The following is a 17,983-nucleotide window of genomic DNA, read 5'->3' as shown; positions in this document are numbered from 1 at the left end:
AGCCTGTGCTTTTATTACAGCCAGCTTGTAACATGCACAGCCATCGTTACTCCCCTGCCATAGACAGTCTGTGGTAAAGTCATTCTGCCACCAAACTCGATCAATTTAATGCTGCCTTTGCGATAATACAGAAAGGGGGTTTTGCCACTGTTTTAAGAAGCAGGTCTGCTTCTTGAAGAGCTTCTCCAGCTGAGCCCATATTCTGAAGGCAGCAATCTGCTTCCCCGGTTTTGTGGGTGCATTGCTGGGAGGCAGGAGGCACAGATTTCCTTATGTGTTGCAGAATTTCTGAGGCCATGTAGCACTCTCCTGCCCTGCTAGTCACACAGGCAACTGCATTTGTTTGTTGTTTTTTTTCCCAAAAGCTGCTAATTGCTAGCTATGGCAAAATGGTGATAAGTAATCCTGAATGAATAATGGAGTGAGCAAACAAAGCAGCAGAATCTGTTTAATGAAGCACTCTTTCACTTTTGGTAGAGCCTGGCCACTTCATAACATCCCCTCCCCAGTGACATGTTTTGCAGAGCGCTAATTAATGGCTGAGGTCTCAGCTCGGTGCCACAATCTGGAGCATTTTGTAACCACTCTGTTGCACACACAGCTGCACGTGTGCGCTTGCACGCACAGGGGAGAGGAGGCAGCTCATTAACACAGCAGCAGCTCCCGCTGGCACCATGGGAGAAATCCAGTGCTGCTTCTCTCCCCTGATGCGACCCCAGCTGCTGTGTGGGTGCAGGGGGGGAGTGGCAGCAGAGCAGTTGGTGTGTAGATAGACTGGGGACAGGGCTGGCATGGAAAGAAGTGGGAAAACGTTAGGAACACCTGTTGGAGCATCTTAGGCTGATTGCTGCAGAGCGTAAAAGCAACTCCTTCAACACAAGGTAGAAGCAGAGTGGAGATTGATGCACATCTGTAAGTCATTGCAAGTTAAGAAGTCCCACATGTCTTACCCTTTCTCTATCCAATTTCTTTTTAACCTTCACGAGTCCCAAAACAGGATCAACTGAAAATTCATTGTCTTGATCCCCATTCACTATGGAAAAATGAATCTGACCATTGGGAGGACTGTCCAGATCTTCTGCTATCAACTTTTTTGAGAGAAGAATAAAAAATTAGCATCACAAATATTAACTGATACATATGATACATTAATTGCTCAACACTCCAAAAAGTAAACTTCACATTCCATCAGACTAGTTATACCTGAACTGCACACCTCTACAGCATGAATCCAATAGGTTTTTGTTAGGAGGCTTAACTTGGGCCATTTCAAAATTCTACTCTGAAAACATATAGAATATTTTAATGTTAATATTCCATACTACACCCTCTTTCTGGATCCACAAATTGCAAGACTAGAATATAGTGGGGTTTGGGGATGGCACACTGCATGCCAGACTATACAAATACTATATATTCTGAGCTCTGAGCAACCCGGTGCAGTGAAAGGTGTCCCTGCCCAGAGCAGGAGGGCTGGAAATAGATGATCTTCAAGATCTCATCCAACCCTATGACCCTGTAATTGTATTTCACTGAAAAGCTGCATTCTCCCTGTCTATTAAACCCCGTTTCTTTCTAGCTGACTCATGAAATGCTACACCTTAAATATGCCACTGCGGTTTCGCAGCAAAACAGGGTTAAAAAGAAAGGGTCAGTACTACTACTGCCTTCTTTTGGGGAAAAACTGACAGCCGCTTGGAGAGCAGTAGCTGGCACAGAGTATCGGCTAGAAAATGGTTTGGTGGCTTCATGACGTGAAATCATCATCATCATCATCATCATCATCATCAAGCAGCGCACCAATTTTTTTAGGGGCTTTAGAGGGCTTCATTGCACCTAAATGCCACCCATGGCCGCACTCACCATGACCACGGAGTCGCCGATGGCTGCGTCCTCGCTGACGACGGCGCTGTAGACAGCCTGGCTGAACGTGGGCGCGTTGTCATTGACGTCCGTCACGTTCACGTTCACCGTCGTAACCGCGCTCAGGGCTGGAGTTCCTCCATCCTTTGCTTCCACTACTAAGTAGAATTCCTTGCACGATTCAAAATCCAAAGCTTCAAAAATGGAAATCACGCCTTTGAAGCAAAGGAGGGAATGTCAACAGCCAGCGAAAAATAAATAATGCCACAGAGTAAGGGATTTGACTGTAGTATACAGTACAGCATGCTATTTATCACCATGGCACACATACAACACTAACTGTAAGACTGCCCAATCCAATAAAAATGTTTATTCAGGTTTCTACTGCTGTAGTTTGAATAAAGAACGATGCCAATTGCACTTGGGTTGCCTCTACTGAAAGGACCTTTACAAGGCATGAGGCAATGAATGGTTCCTCATGAAAACAGCTTTCATTATGTGAGTATCATAGATGAAGAAGTGGGGGCCATATCCACCCATTTACCATCTCATTCACAGAGCCTTTGGGAGAACTGGATGCCGACTCTGGAAATAAGCCCTGACAAGTCAACAGAAATTCACTCCCACACAATTAACTTCTCATGAATTAAATACAAATGAATAGGATAAGAATACCTCTGAGAAATCAGCTGTCTATCATTTAAGTGATTAAACAGAGACTTCCCCACTCAACTAGGTTTATAAATTTTGTGTTAGTTCACCACACAACCAAAATTATGATTCTCTGTAACTTGATTCACTCCATGCACCCAGGTTCCCTCTAGGATAGAAATGATCTGATTTCCAGTGTTCTTATAAACCTCCAACAATATCAGTTTCCTAACCTTCTTAGGAAATGTATTTTAGGACTTAATAATCATTACAGCTAGGACTTCCTTCCTATCATTTAACCAAAGTAATCCAAATGTAATTTAAGCCCATTCACAAGTTATTTCCTTATGACTGGGCATGGAGTACAGTTTATTCCCCTCTTCCTCACAGGTACTTTCTACAGGCATGAAAACTATGAGCATGTCTTCTCTTTTCTAGTTTAAACAGCCTTAATTCCTTCAGTCTTTCCTGGTAAGTCACATTTTACAGACATCAGATCATTCCTCTCAATCTTGTCTGGTGTCTCTCCAGATGAATTCCACCTTTCAGCATGACTTGCTGAAAGCAGGAGCCCTGAAGAGGAGCTTCCAAGCGGCTAGCAGAGAGTTCCCACTGATAAATGGTGTGAAGGACATTATTTTTCAAACTCTGATCAGGCATGCTACATCACCACTCTGCTGTCTAGAAATTCTAAATGCATAATAATGGAGCTGTCACACATTAATGAATAATATATAGTTTTAGTGTTTTTTTTTTGGTTTTTTTTTTTTTTTTTTTTCTGTGTGATTAACCTTCATGATGGGTTTTTATTGATTTATTTCCTTGGCTTCATTGTCAGATGTGAAGTTAAATATTGCTGCCTAGGCGTATTTATGTTTAAATTTTGCTAGCACTAATTGACATGATGAAGATGACAGACAACACGCAGTTATGTTAAGTCCCTCACATGAGAGGCAGCAATCTCTGCAGAGTGGTGAGCCATTTTTGCACACAATTACAGAAATGACACAATGCATCACTTTGAGACTTTTCATGTTACTAGGTATTACAGTTGCACCCAAAGTGTTATCTTCAGCTTTTAAAATCAAGATTGCTTTGCCCTCAGACTCTGGAAGCATATTTGTACTGTTCATCTTGAATGCTATGAAGAGAAGGGGAAGGAAGCACAGAAGGAAGCATAGAACAGTACAGGAAGCATAGAAGAAACAGCTTACAGCTGATGGAATAAAAACCCAGTGAGGATAAAGAATATATCCCACTAAGGAAATTCAATGGAAATGAGCCAATTATACCAAATATGATACCTTTTCTTGACTTTTCTTATAGAGAAGCAGTGGTGTACTTCTAAAATTTGTTATATATAACCAAAAAGACCTCAATCCAAGCCACGGCTGAAGTCAGTAAGAAAAATCAGAACAACCTAAGTCAGGAAAGCTGCATAAAGCCACATGAATGGCAATCACATATTAGGACTTAATTTGCCCTGGTAGCCCTCGTTGATGCATTCTAAGGGATAGACAGCTGAGGCTGTACTCAGCTGGTAAGCAAGTAAACCTTGCAAGTGTTCAGAAGTGCTCTGCACAGCTTGGCTAATAGGTTGTCACATCTATATTGGCTTCAACACACTCACTAATGGAGAAAAGTATTCTCCACTTGAGCTGGGGCAGCCAAGTGTAACCGTAATTGACATCACTCTCCAAACTAAAATTGCTTTTTAACTGTGTAGTTAATTACACAATGACAAGCTGTGAGTCTCTGGCCTTGAAAATCTTTTGGTCCAAGAGCCTTCCCCAAAGCATTTGTGTTTTTCTGATGCTTTAATTCAGCACTGCAAGTAAGAGCCACTTTACAAACCTGTTTTTGAGTTAATCCTGAACTTCCCTTTCTCATTCCCTGATCTGATGAGATAGGCAATCTCAGCATTTGTACCAATGTCTTGGCTTGTAGCAAAAACAGATAGGACCTCGGTGCCAGGTGAGGTGTCTTCAGGTACTGTAACAAGATAATCTCTTCTTTCGAACACGGGAGGGTTGTCATTAATGTCTAGCACTGTAATGGTAACGGTGGCAAATGAGGACAAGGTCAGCACAATGCTCTGATCTGAGGCCTTTACAGTGATGTTATAGGAGGACTGAAGCTCTCTATCAAGTGGATGCTCTAAAATAATGATTCCTGATGACCGGTCAACTGAGAAGTAACCATCTGCGGAGTCTGATAGGGAATAGGTGACTTTTCTGTTCACGCCTGAAAGAGAAGCAAATGGGAAAATGAAAATGAGAAATAAAGAAAAGAAAAATCCCTCGCCATCTAATGGAAACCCTAAGTAAAATCTGCCATCACACAGACGGAGCATTTCCAGTGGGGGTAGAGGTAGGAGTGCCTGTACAATACTGCTGAAAGTTTGGGAGATCAGGACATGCTCTTCTCACATGACAAATCCCTGTGGATAAGTTAAGTTCCGTCCCTCATCATGATACTTTTTAAAAAAATATTATTTTGCAAAACTGCTGTGTATTGAAACTTGAAAGCAGAATCCAGATATGGTCCTTGCCCAGAACAGCTTATAATTGAATTAGATGAGACAAGCAGAATGCTGAAATTGGAAATGTCTCAGAGCACATCTTGAAGGAATAGAAATGTACATAAGGGGAAAATAAACCCATAGAAATACATCAGGTGGCACAGAATGTACTCGCTACCAGTGCTGCCTTGATTCCACTGTCGAGCAGAAAAATATCATCGTAAGATGATACCTGTTAAACGAAAGCTGTGTCAGAAAACTCCTGCCAGAATACAAACATTTTAAAAGGGAAAGTCCCTCTGTTCCCCAGCCCAAGAGCAAAAATTGAGTTGTACAAAAGCTATCCTGCGTTTTTAAAATCCTGCCCGTATTTCCCAATGCAAAGCACCTATCCACCCGGCTGCTGAATATGCAGATCGATGCTAAGGTTGTTGTCAGTAATAAGGCCTGAGGGGATGGTACTGACTTGGTTTCTGCACTACAGTGGGATAGCCATTTCAAATCTAATTAAAAGTGAACACAGATATAAGCTAATTCAACTCCCTTGATGCTAGTTGATTTTGTGATTTCGTCCTGGGTGCTTCAGTAAGAGATTATAACTAAAACACAAAGATCCACTAAAATGGAGAGTCTGTTTTTAACATCTCTCACTTGAGCACTTGCTGCTGTTTTTGTTGGAGAACAGACTTCACAAGCCTGACATTTATCAGATGAACAAGAGCTTCTAGGCATATTTTGTTAATTTGAAATTTGAGACAGTGTTATTCTGCTTTCCAGCAGCACAGCGTTGCAGAAATGTCTGATCAAAAGCAACACAAATCACAGTTGTTTTCTGCTTGTGCAGCAGGAGTTGAGCATCCACACAAGGGGGAGCTGGGAGACTCTTTGTTCAATCACACACACATAAAAGCTAGAGCAACTACAAAGTCCCAGACCCTACTTGAAGGGCGTTAGGAATTACTATTTGGCTCTTCAGAGAATAAAGTTTTTATGCAGTGCTTGAGATACCAGAGTATATTTAAAAGGTTCAAATGTCTTTAAAATACGTAACAAATTAAATGGCAATATTGCAGTGAACCAGGCTGCTAGTTTTTTTGTGTTGTTTTGTTTTCGTTTTTTAATCACAGCAGTCCCTCTCTATTCACCATGGCATCACAAATATGAAAAATAAAATGCCCCACCTTCAGCAAAGCAGCAAAGGCAATCAAGGCAGTGGCTCCTGTCCTACATATGAAGAACTGAGCTCAGCTCACAAATTCACAGGAGATTCCTTCGTGTTAAAACATGTGAGTTTTGAATACCCTACAACTGCTGGAGAGCACACTCACCCCTTTCCTTAGTTTCTTGATACATACATCCAAATACCCTGCCAGCTGACAGTCAACCAAACTGACAAACACTAAAAAGGACTAAAGCCCTCTAGAAAGCGGAAGATTTTCAGAGTCTGAATGGTTGAAGGTATCTAGGTTTCCAGCTGGGGAGGATCTCCTTCAGCTAGACATCCTCCAAGAACTTCCACTTACAAAAAAAGGACAGACCTGACTATAACAATTAATGAGTTAGTTAGCTGATCCTCAGGGATGCTGGAAAATGGGATTTTTTTTTTTTTTTTTTCCCTTTGATTCAGAGCATGCTGCTGAACACCCAACCTACACGTGAGTTTTAACTGTAAAACTGTTCAGGATTCTGCACAGGCTGCTCTTGGTGCCTGCCAGTTTCTACCCAGTTTCAAATACTCCTCTGAGGCAGGGCCCTAACACACACCCTCCACACGTCTGTGACTGTGGGAGTCTGGTTTGCACTTACTTCCTAAAAGTGACATCCATGAACTAACAAAATATTAATACTGTTTTTGTAAGTGATTACTGGTGTTCCTACAATGGGGACAGATCAGATACAGATTATGGTGTTCTGGTTGCTCACTCTAATATATGGGATTTTTAGGCAGAAATGGAGACAGTAAAATCTAGAAGGTCAGTGCTTTTATTTTTCCCTCCTGGAAAATGAGAGAGGAATACAGAAGTCCCAGAGACATAGGTTATCTTGTACCATGTACCAGTCTAGTATGATGAAGAGAACAGTCTTATTTTTCCCATGGGACATGAAAGAAAAGCTCTTACAGGTGAAAGTGCAAGGAGAAACAGAAGATTAGGTCAGAAGACCTGAGTGGGGATACAGATACCAACCCTTGGTAGCTTTTGGCCTTAATGCCAAAAGGAGGGGAAAAAAAAAAAAAAAGACATACGGGGAGCGATCTTGGCTGTGTACTGACCCTCTCATAGAGTGTCTTGAGGGGTGGAATTTAATACTTGTTTCGTAGGGGTAAAATCACTTAAAAACTGTGGCAGAATCTGCACTTTGAAGAAAGTGTTGTGTTACATCAATAGCTGTTTCTACTGAGCTTTCTGACAAGGGCTGGAAGAGAATGGGGCATGAGGGAAAGCTGAAGTAGGAAGCTATTTCTACTGAAATTCAAAATGCTTTAGTCCAGAGGCTACCCTCTCCTAAGAGAGAAGTGTCTACCAGTGTGTGTCAATGGTATCCCTGCCTCAGAGGTGATCAAAGATTCTGCTATGACTATACAGGAGATGCCTTCTGTGGAAAGGAAACAACAGCTTCAATGCCATGGTCCCTGCACTGGTAAAGAGAGCAATCCTCCCACACTGCTTGCCTACAGCTGTAGGGGGATTAACGTTTGCAAACTGTTTTGTGTCAACTCACTCACTCAAACTTCTCAGATGTCTAAGGTGCCAATCACGAACACGAGCTATTTGAGCATGGAAAGCCTTTGCAGGAATCACTTACAATACGAAAATTGCAGTACACTTTTTTAAAGTGAAGGACTAAGGCTGTACATTTTCTGTTTAGATTTGTATTAGCATATGATAGAACCTTGCCCTTTGCCAAATCTCTGGTGTGAAGAGCTTGTAAAACATACACCCGTCTAGTACCTCAAATGCCATTCTTCAAATAGGCAAATTTTATTCTTGGTTTCTTCTGTACTAAAACAAAGGGGCACACACTGAATGTCACATCATGACAACTACTACATCATTACTACTTTAAATAGCATCAGGAATATATAATAACTTTGCTTCATAATTCAGCACTATCAATATCCTCCTTGTATTAAGCAATCAGTCATAGAATCGTTCAGGTTGGAAAGGATCTTTGAGATCATCGATTAGCCCAGCACTGTCGAGGCCACCACTCAACCACGTCCCTGAGTGTCACATCTACGCATCTTTTAAATACTCCCCAAGGTTGTAACTCAACTACTTCCTTAGGCAGCCTGTTCCAGTGCTTGACAATGCTTTCAGTGAAAAAAAATTCTGTCTCTCCAATCTAAACCTCCTGTGGCTTAACTTGATGCCATTTCCTATTGTCCTATTGCTTGTTACTTGGGAAAAGAGTCTGACCCTCAAGTCACTACAACCTTCTTTTAAATTGCTGTAGAGAGAGGGAAGGTTCCCCCTGAGCCTTCCTTTCTGCAGACTAAACACCCCCCACACCCTCAGCTGCTCCTCCTTGCAGGACTTGTGCTCCAGACCCTTCTTCAGCTCTGTTGCCCTTCTCTGGACACGCTCCAGCCCCTCAATGTCTTTCTTGCAGTGAGGGGCCCAGAACTGGACACAGGATTTGAGGTTCAACTCAACTGAAAACGGTGGAGTTACAACACATTTTGATCCAGACTGACACCAATTAAAAGGCTGAGCATTAACCCAAGGCACAATCCCCATATGGCAGTAAGTTATTGCAGTGGGCAATACCTTTATGCATCATACATAAAGTCAAAGTTACACGTATTAAAAGCTACACATAGTGTTTCTTCTTTCTGTTTTCATCTGCCACCCTGAACTCATTATTTAATGTGTTTCCCCAAATACAGCTAGACCACTCATATTTGCTTATGTCTGAAAAATTATGATTAACTTTTGTCATCTGCTCATTTTCATCTTGAAAACCTATGGAAAGAAAAGTAATGGCAAGTATTAAAAATAAACAAACAAGATGCAGACCAGAAGGCGAGCTGAAAAAAAATTATTTTGCAGTTTAGCAGTGGTTTGCAAACATACAAAGCAAGCAATCTGATTATTGTGCTTCCTCTTGCCTCTTTTATGGTGTGATGATTAACACTGGTGTGTTATCTATGACCTTTCCTGACTACCCAAATGTTAACCACAAGGCCAATTACTAGAAGATAAAAGTCCACAATTTCGTTAACAGCAAACAAGACAAAAGATGAATTCTAAACCAGATTTTATAGTACTCTACTCCATCATTTTGAGATGAAAGAGAAATCTTGCCCAAAGTACCTTGTTGAACTGTAGAAGAATATATAGCCTCATAGGGAAAATATTTCAAGTGATTTTTTACAACTTAAGCAGAAAACCTGGCAGAGTTCAATCCATAACACCATTACCAAGACAGACTTTCACTGTTTCTCCCTTCTCTGAGGGAAAAAAATAGCCCTAACCCCAAAGGCCTTTATTCACACCACTGCTCCAATGGAGTCAGGGACCATGGGATGAGGGCAGGGTAGAGCTGAAGATAATCAGCCCCTTACTGAAGGGAGATAATTGACAGGAATGGGAGGTATAAAGTGTTAGCAGTACAGGACCAACCATGGGTGTCTAACACACTAGTTCAGCTTTCCAGTTCAGCTGGGGCAGGTGTTTTCCTTTTTCGTGGGAAGTGAAGATCTGGAGAGTTGGCTCACCCTCCATCTCTTTCCTGCTAGGGATTTCCATATTCCTGGGTACTGGCTTACATCATTTGACATATATACTTGTTTTCTTCAGTGCTCCTGAGCCGATTTTTCTGAAGCCAGGATTTTGGAGACACCTGATTTAGGGTTACACATTGCAGCTGGCAACATAGGGAAACATAACTGGAAGCAGTGGAATGTACACAGAGAGAGAGATAAAACCCATAAATACATATATATAAGCATGAATAGAACCATTAAGATAGAAAAAGACCTCTAAGATCTTTGAGTCTAGCTGTTAACCCAGCTCCAAACCATGTCCTAAAGCAACACATCCATGCAGGTTTCAAACACTTCCAGGGTTAGTCATTCCACCTTGGATAGCTTATTCCAATGCCTGTGAAGAATTTATCCCCTAATATCTTATCTAAACCTTTCTTGGCACAACTTGAGGCCATTTCCTCTTGTCCCCTCATTTGTTACCTGGCAGATGAGATCAACCCCCACCTCACTGCAAGCTCCTTTTAGGTAGTTATTAAGAGCAAGAAGGCCACCTCTCAGCCTCCTTTTCCCTAGGCTGAACAACCCCAGCTCCCTCAGCCTCTCTTCATCAGACACGTGCTCAAATAGTTTGTATATTACATTTCATATGTGTATCTGTATACCTATTGAGAGACTATTCATATGCATGTATGTTCAAGTGATATAAATCACTTAAACCCAGTTTAAAGGCAGGGTTTATCCACCCAGTATAACCCAAGAGATACAATGCTCCTTCACCTAGTTCTTTGCCTCTGTGCTTTTATCAATGTCTTGCAAATCTCAAAAATTAAAGAAACTACTAGAAATGAGAAAGTGCAAAGAGAGCTGGAAGCTTGAGAGGTCATCTAATTTATACCTGCACAAAGACAAGATGGATGCAATTTATCCCCAAACAGAGGCCTATCCTTTGATCAGGACCTTGCAAAACCTCCTTGGATAACACACCACAGTACCTCACTTTTCTTACAACTAAAAATCTTGTTCGTTTTGCTGAGTTTGAATAAATTAATAAAAGACAAAGCGGAAAAAAAAAAAGAATAAAGGTCAACTTCCCTCCTCAGAGCTACATAACTGATAGCTGAAGACTGTTATATTTGATCACCTCAACTCTTTTTTTCCCTGGCAGACCCTCTCAACTGTTCCAATATTTCCTGACTTTTCTTCTAGACTGGTGATCTCTTTTGTCAATCTCCTATATCTTCCTGGAAGATGGAGCCCACATCTTCTTGGAAGTGCTGTACCCAAAACATCACAGCCTTTCAGGTCAGGATTTGACACCACCAAATAAAAAGAAAGAACTACTCTTTTTTTCCAGCATTACTCTGGTTTACTCATTTCATTAAAGTATTTGCATTTTCACAGCAGTATGAAAGTGTTAATACCTTCAGCCTGTGGGTCACAGTAATACAGCTGCATCTCTGCAGTTCTGCTCCCCAGACAGTCACCACCCAGACAACACCAGTGCACTTGGTTTTCTTGCCTAAACACGAGACGTCACATTTATCTTGATGCCTTGCCCTTGGTTTTTCCATACCACCTTTTCAACTGTTAAATACCACAAATGTGGCTTCAATACTATCTGGGGCAACTTGCAGCACCACTCTGCTTTCTGACATTTAGCAAAAATTTACCTCCTAATAATAAGTCAAGTCTAAACTCCTAAGAGCCTACTATTATTTTATTTGGCAATTTTTCAGGGATCCAGTGTGCTTTATCCCTGCATTCCTATTAGTGCTTTCGTCTTTACTAGGAAGGCAAAATCTAGGTTTTCTCCTGAACAGCTTACTGAATGAATTTGGACCTGCAAGTGTCTGTAGGACTGGCCAGACAACTGGGGAATGTGGGGCATTGCCCTTCCACTCTCCTTATGGAAGACTGGACAGAAGTCTAATGGTAAGGACACCTTTCCAGGAAGGAGTGCGAGGGTACAGCAAGGGTACATCATCATGGACTATTACTATTCATTGAATAAGCTCTGAGGAACAGAGCCCAGAACCAAATCACCTACCGGCTACAGAGCAATGCTCACTCATGCCTTTTTTTTTTTTTTTTTTTTCTTTTTTTTTTTTCTTGTTTGTTTATTTTGTCTTTTTTGGTTGATTGGTTGGTTGGCTTTTTCTTCCACGGCTGATTCCTGAATTCTTTCTGAAAACAGCTTCAGTGATAGTGGACAGGCCTCCCTACACCTTTTACTTATGCAACACTGTTTTGGATTGCTAGAGTAAAAGGAATTAATAATTAATGTCTTTTTCATATCCTGCATTAGAGCCCTAACCCGGGTACTGTTTTAAAAGTCTGTGAGGCAACAATGTGAGTGAAGATAGAGGAAGCACCATGTATATTTTAAAGAGAATGAGTCATCTTCCGTAAAGTATATTGTAATATTTATTTTACAAAACCTCAGACAATACTCAGAAATGCATCTAGCTGGCCTCATTGCCTAAGTTAACTACATATGAGTAGTAGCTGATTTACTAAAACCTGTTGAGTTTTAGTAAATCTTATGTCCTATTATCTCTGTTATTGTTTTTATTCATGTTTTGATCCCTGCTTTTGCCTTTTTCAGATCCTGAATGCTCCAGAAGTTTCTAGGTCCATTTTAAGGGACATACCCAACATTAATAAACACACAAAGCAGAGGTTTGCTGTGTACTGGTTTTGTCAGAAAATGCCCAAATCAGTATCCACTTCAGCATTTCTATTATTTTGTTACTCACCATTACACATAGTTCAGAGAGCTGCTCTCCAATCAAGCTGTGACTGTCTTACGCTTCTCTGTGACACTCCTGCAATCTCACCTGGCAACACTTTACACTTCCCCAAGCCCAGCTGTGAGGCAGCTGTGACTGCAACAGGTTGAGTTGCCCTAATTCCTTGAGGATGCAAAGCCCACCATTGATGAGGCTGAAGTCTGTACTCTAGTCCCATGCATGTATTCTGGAAAGTGGCGATCACTGAACAGCTTGAGTGATTTGTCTGCGTGCTGGGCTCACCAGCATCCTGATGCTACTTTCTAAAAATCAGTGATAAACCTCAGAGAACCTCTATATTCCTTGGTTGCTATTTCTGACAGATATTTCATTTTTCTTTTTTTCTCATTGACACAAAGAGAGGACAGGAAGAAAAAGAAGATAAAATATGCTTGCTTTCCATCCTCTTGGAGGAAGGTGCACACTAAACTGGACTGGTTGAAACCTGAGAGAGAAAGAGAAGTCATTACCATTCTTCCCTAGTACAGAAATTTATTATTTCCTGTGCAGGTACGTTGTAAACACACATGGTAAGGGTTTGGGTTTGGGCTTTTTCTGACAAAGCAAGTCTTTATTGAAACATCAGAATCAGTGAGGTCAAACCTTGCAGGAAAAATATAATTTTTTGACACTGATTTCTTTGAAATCCAACATAAAATTTTCCATCAGAACCTGAAAGAAAATGGGACTCCTTACCCCAGCTGGCCAGTTTCCCTATCAATTCCTGTTGGAGAAGTTTGGGTTTAGGAAGCAGATGTCTCCTACTCAGAAGATCAAACAACTTCCCCCAGAAGGGCTGAGTCTGTTCTGCTGCAGCTCTTCCACTTTGTGTGAAACGGTGAATAATAATCTCCCCACACCAAGAATCAGACTGATTAGAGACTTGATCGATTTAAACTCTCCAGATTAAACACAAATGCACTAATCAGCCGACAACAGAATCCTTCTCATAAATCCTGGTCCAAATAATATTTAACTCTATAAAACTGCTTAAAGAACACAATCAAATTCAAACCACCATTAACCCATATAACCTGACTGTATAATCATGTCTGTGAGAGGGTCTCAAATCTTATTCTGGCTTCCTGAATAAGACTTTCAACACCCATATTTTCTCTCAAATCCACCAAAGTACCAAAGCTTCAAATACTAGGAACAAAGAACAGAAATCCAGGCTCATAATGTAAATCAACTGACCCCAAAACCAGCTGGATTTTTTTTTCAGAACTGGTGAATAAACCTTAGACCATTCTGATTGTGAAGCTACAAGCCCTGCAGAAGCTGGGACACATCTGAAATTCTGGGCAACCTATGCACAAAAGTGAGAAAATGCTTTGAATAATGTAGCACATGGCTGCTTGTTTTTCTAGGCTGCACTACTCAATGCTATTAAATCTGCTGTCAGATATGGGAGGGCATTTCCTAAAACTACACTTTTTCTTAATGTACAACAAATCATGGTGAGGATGTTACACTTTTGTCTGTACCCATAATGCAGGTCTCTGGTTATTCCCAGAGGACCTCCAGGGTGCTCATGGTGCACAGCACCCTCTGTCCTTGCGGGTAGCCAGCCAAAAGCCATCTGGATTGAGTCCTAGATAATCTGCTGTAGATGTCCCTGCTTGAGCAGGGTGGCTGGACAAGATGCCTGCTATTCCAGGAAGAAGCAGATCAGTCTCATCAGTGACTCTGAGAAGCTCCTAGATTTGCCTTCCCAAACCAAAACATGGGTACCAGGTGGCTCCTAGCAGCATGCATGTTACCACGTCTCCTGTGTGTGATGCGCTGGCACCGGCCCTGGGCTGGGGAAGGGCTGTGGGGGTGAGGGGCAGCTGAGCATAGAGCAGGGCAGTCTGCACACTGCATGAACTCTGCAACCAAATAAAGGCCACTCCTGCCAATTTTTGACCTACATGCCTGTGTTTTCCTGCATGTTGGCTGCATGCAATACAAGGTGCTGGCTCAAAGATGGCCCAGTCCATCTGTACTGGCTGGTTGTGCAGGGAATGGGGATGATCTGCCACAGCTTTAAACTCTGGCTAACGGAGAGAGAAGCTGGAAGGCAGCAGTGGCAGGCAAGACAGAGCTGCCTGACAAGGCTATTCCCATTTTGAGCAAAATTAGAATCTCGTATTCATCATAAACCCAGAAAAAAATCAACTGGTCAGTGAAATCACTAAACTGACTACAGACCTGGATGGCTGATGCCTGAGTAGTGATGAAGAAGACTGCAGAAGGCTGGATAACGCACTGTTCATTTTTAGTACAGTAAGTGCTCCTGTCTTTGGTAGACTACACTGTCAATCATCATGGAAACAGGCCTGAGCAGAGAGGCCATTCACAAAGCACAGCATCTGCAAGTGAGGCAGGATTTAACCACTGCTTAAAGCACTGCTGAGCTTGGATGATGCTGTCATTCATTCCTGTACTGTGCGAGTGAGGCCACAACACTGTGCAAGCAGAAAACATAGGCAACACTAGAAATGAGTATGTGCCTGCACCTCGGCTTTGGGCCCCACATTTATTATGAATTTTATTAAATTTTACCATCATACTTGCCACAACGTCCTATGTAGGTTTCCTCAGAGTTGCTGCCTGAGCATGACCCTAATTCCTTTGAAAGAGGCTGATATTGCAGTTGTGTGATGGGTTTGCTCAGGTAATTACACCTCAGCACTCATTCCACCTCTTCTTGTACCTTAACTTGAACTAAATGGAGTAATTTGACACTTTGCTTTGGAGACAGTCGGTGAAAAATTCACTGCTTTCTGTGAAAAAAACCATAGAAACAGCTTTTCGCTTTCATTTCTTAGTTTGAACCTTTCCAAACCTGCTTATAGTGAATAAGTAGCAAATACCATATAGTGGAAATATTACAAAATTCCAATCCCAGCAGTATAGGAGAAAGAATTGTTTTCAATTAAAACTACTAAAAAAATATCTTAACAAATAGACTTCACGTATAGTCTCTCTCCTTCAGGAGACCATGTAATTTAGGATCCCCAGCTGTATGTAGAGGTTGTGGAAAATGAACTTACGCACCACTAAACAGTTAAAGCTGTTATCTTCTGTTGAATACTGTGAAGAAGGATCACAATTGTCCCTTAGTGTGTGCAGCTGGTGCAGCTAGTTTCTAAGTATGTATCCAAATTATAAATATATTAAACAGCAATTTATGGTCCAGTCCTATAATATTCACAGAATATTATCAGACCAGGAACTTCAGCAGATATCAAAGGAACAAGGCAGATATAACACTATTTTTCTCTTAACTGGAAATTGTCCTAATCATCCAACAGTGTCTGAACACAGTATTCTCAGGATTTTGTTAAATTGTGTTTAGTTGTGGACCATAAAGGGACTTCTCTCAAGTTTTCTCTCAATGGCTTCAATATTCATGCTCCTGTCCTCACAGCACACAGCCCTTCTGGCGCAAGCAGAGCAGGCAAATTCTAAGACTGATCACAAGATGTTTCCTGAATGTTAAAAATTTATTTGTACAATGCTTAGTGCCTTCGCTGACGTTTTCAGAGTAACACTTCAAAAAGCCTTAGAGGAATACCACAGCCCATCAGGAATATCAATAATACATTTTTTCTCTCATGGGAACATTACACTACCTGAACTCATTCATTATCTAGCAATAGGGAATCTGTGATTTTAGTAGGGACTAACAGAACAGTAATTAGAACAAAATCCAGTTTTAGGGACTTTTTAGTAATTTACTTGTGATACACTGTATGCTTTCATTTTCAGGTCTAAGCATTAAGGAAGTACATAGCCCCTTCTCATTCACTATATTCATCCCTCCATTTAACGTCTCTAGTTTCAGAGGGAAGGTACAGCAACTAGCTCATGATTTGTGGGTTTTTTTTTTTTTTTTTTTTTTTTTCATTTTTAACCATCTTATTATGTGAAGTTGGTGCTAGCCAACAACTTTTATTGACAACTTTTTCTTTTAATTGTGTCCCCTCTCTCCTTGAATGTCATCCCACCTTACAAGAAAAATGGTAATTAATACAACTGTGGAAAAATAACAACACTGTGTCTTCAGACAGTTCACTAGTTTACCACCAGTAATTGGCTCTTCACTGGAGGACAGTATCATAATTTTAATTGTGAGTTTTCAACCATGACATATAATGCAGCTCTTCACAGATACATTAATGAATATTTTCTGCTCCTTTATGAATTCCTGTATATCTAAACTATCAGCCTTGCAAATAACTGAGACTTCCAGTATGCACTCTACTCGGAAAAAATATTTTTTTTTTTCATTGAATGAAAGATCTGCTTCTTACATGAAACTTCTCAGGCCATAACTTTTACAAAACACCTCCAAGACATAGGAAGAAAAAAAAACAACCCCAAGTTATTTATTTCAACGCAAGTGAATGACCTAAAAGATTTTCTAATATTCAGTAGGTTTTACCACTGTTTTATGCAAAAAGACTCCCCTTTAAATATTTATAATTAGGCCCACACTTCAAGGCTAAGGTCCTCATATAATAAACTATTACACTTCCAGAGAATGTGCAGTTAAATAACCAGAACATTTACAATGTACATTCACAGTGTACAATAGTTTTATACTAAAGTAACCAGCTGGAACAAATGGGAGCTATTGCAGTATAAAACTCTAGAAAAGCTGTGATTAATCAGGTATAGGTCCCTGTGGCATGTAACTATATTATTTGCATAAATAGAGGCATGGGTATTCAAAATCATGGCTCAAGAAAAGAGGTGAGACCACTGAAGGAAGAAAGTTGCAATTTAGTCCCAAAACGATAATTTCCCCCTAAACAGAGCTGTTGCTGATCAAGAGAAGACTACATGCTTCTGTGGCTGCTGAAATGCTTCTCTGTTTGTAACACCATTATGTCAAGATCAGACACAAGCATTTTGATGTAAAGAAAAGAGAAGAGAAAGAAATGGGGAGGATAAAGAAGAAGGAGGAAGAGAAAATGAAGAAATTTAGCAACAGAAAAGCAAAATCTGCACTGTTATTCCACCAACCCACAGAATTTTCATAAACATTATTTTTTGCAATGTTATTCACTTACCAACATCAGGATCAGTTGCTTGGACTCTTGTTAACAAAGCTTTAGTGGCTGTGTTTTCATAGACACAAGCAGTGTAGTGGTCAGATGAAAACACTGGTGGATTATCATTAACATCTTCTAAAATAAGATGGATTTCTGACTGGCAAAACCTGCCACCACCATCAGTGGCTCGGGCAACCAAGTTGTATGCAGGGATTTTCTCTCGGTCAAGAGGGGCCAAAGATTTCAGCTCACCTGAAATGATTTAAAAGTAACAGCTATCATTATTATTGTAGCAACATCACTAATTCTAGACAGCATAAGTGTTTCAAAACCATGTGTTTCACAGGAATAGGAAAGAGGAAACAAAACCAACATTGCTTATCCCAATGAAGAGATTAAAAAC

At 40.8% G+C, this 17,983-nt stretch overlaps 1 protein-coding gene across 8 annotated transcripts in view; it reads right to left on the bottom strand.

Annotated features, from left to right (window-relative positions):
* FAT3 (FAT atypical cadherin 3) overlaps positions 1 to 17,983 on the bottom strand; it is a 398,042-nt gene that overhangs the window by 46,852 nt on the left and 333,207 nt on the right. For all 8 annotated transcript variants that reach the window (XM_040054688.2, XM_040054680.2, XM_040054683.2 and 5 more), the window contains 4 exons: positions 17,599 to 17,832; positions 4,369 to 4,758; positions 1,864 to 2,078; positions 951 to 1,088 (listed from right to left, as the gene is read on the bottom strand). In XM_040054688.2, the coding sequence (XP_039910622.1) occupies positions 951 to 1,088; positions 1,864 to 2,078; positions 4,369 to 4,758; positions 17,599 to 17,832 (977 nt within the window). The remainder of the gene's footprint in view (positions 1 to 950; positions 1,089 to 1,863; positions 2,079 to 4,368; positions 4,759 to 17,598; positions 17,833 to 17,983) is intronic.

The sequence above is a fragment of the Hirundo rustica genome, chromosome 2 (genome assembly GCF_015227805.2).
Source record: "Hirundo rustica isolate bHirRus1 chromosome 2, bHirRus1.pri.v3, whole genome shotgun sequence".
NCBI lineage: Eukaryota > Metazoa > Chordata > Aves > Passeriformes > Hirundinidae > Hirundo > Hirundo rustica.
This window is presented reverse-complemented; position numbering and strand designations above follow the sequence as displayed.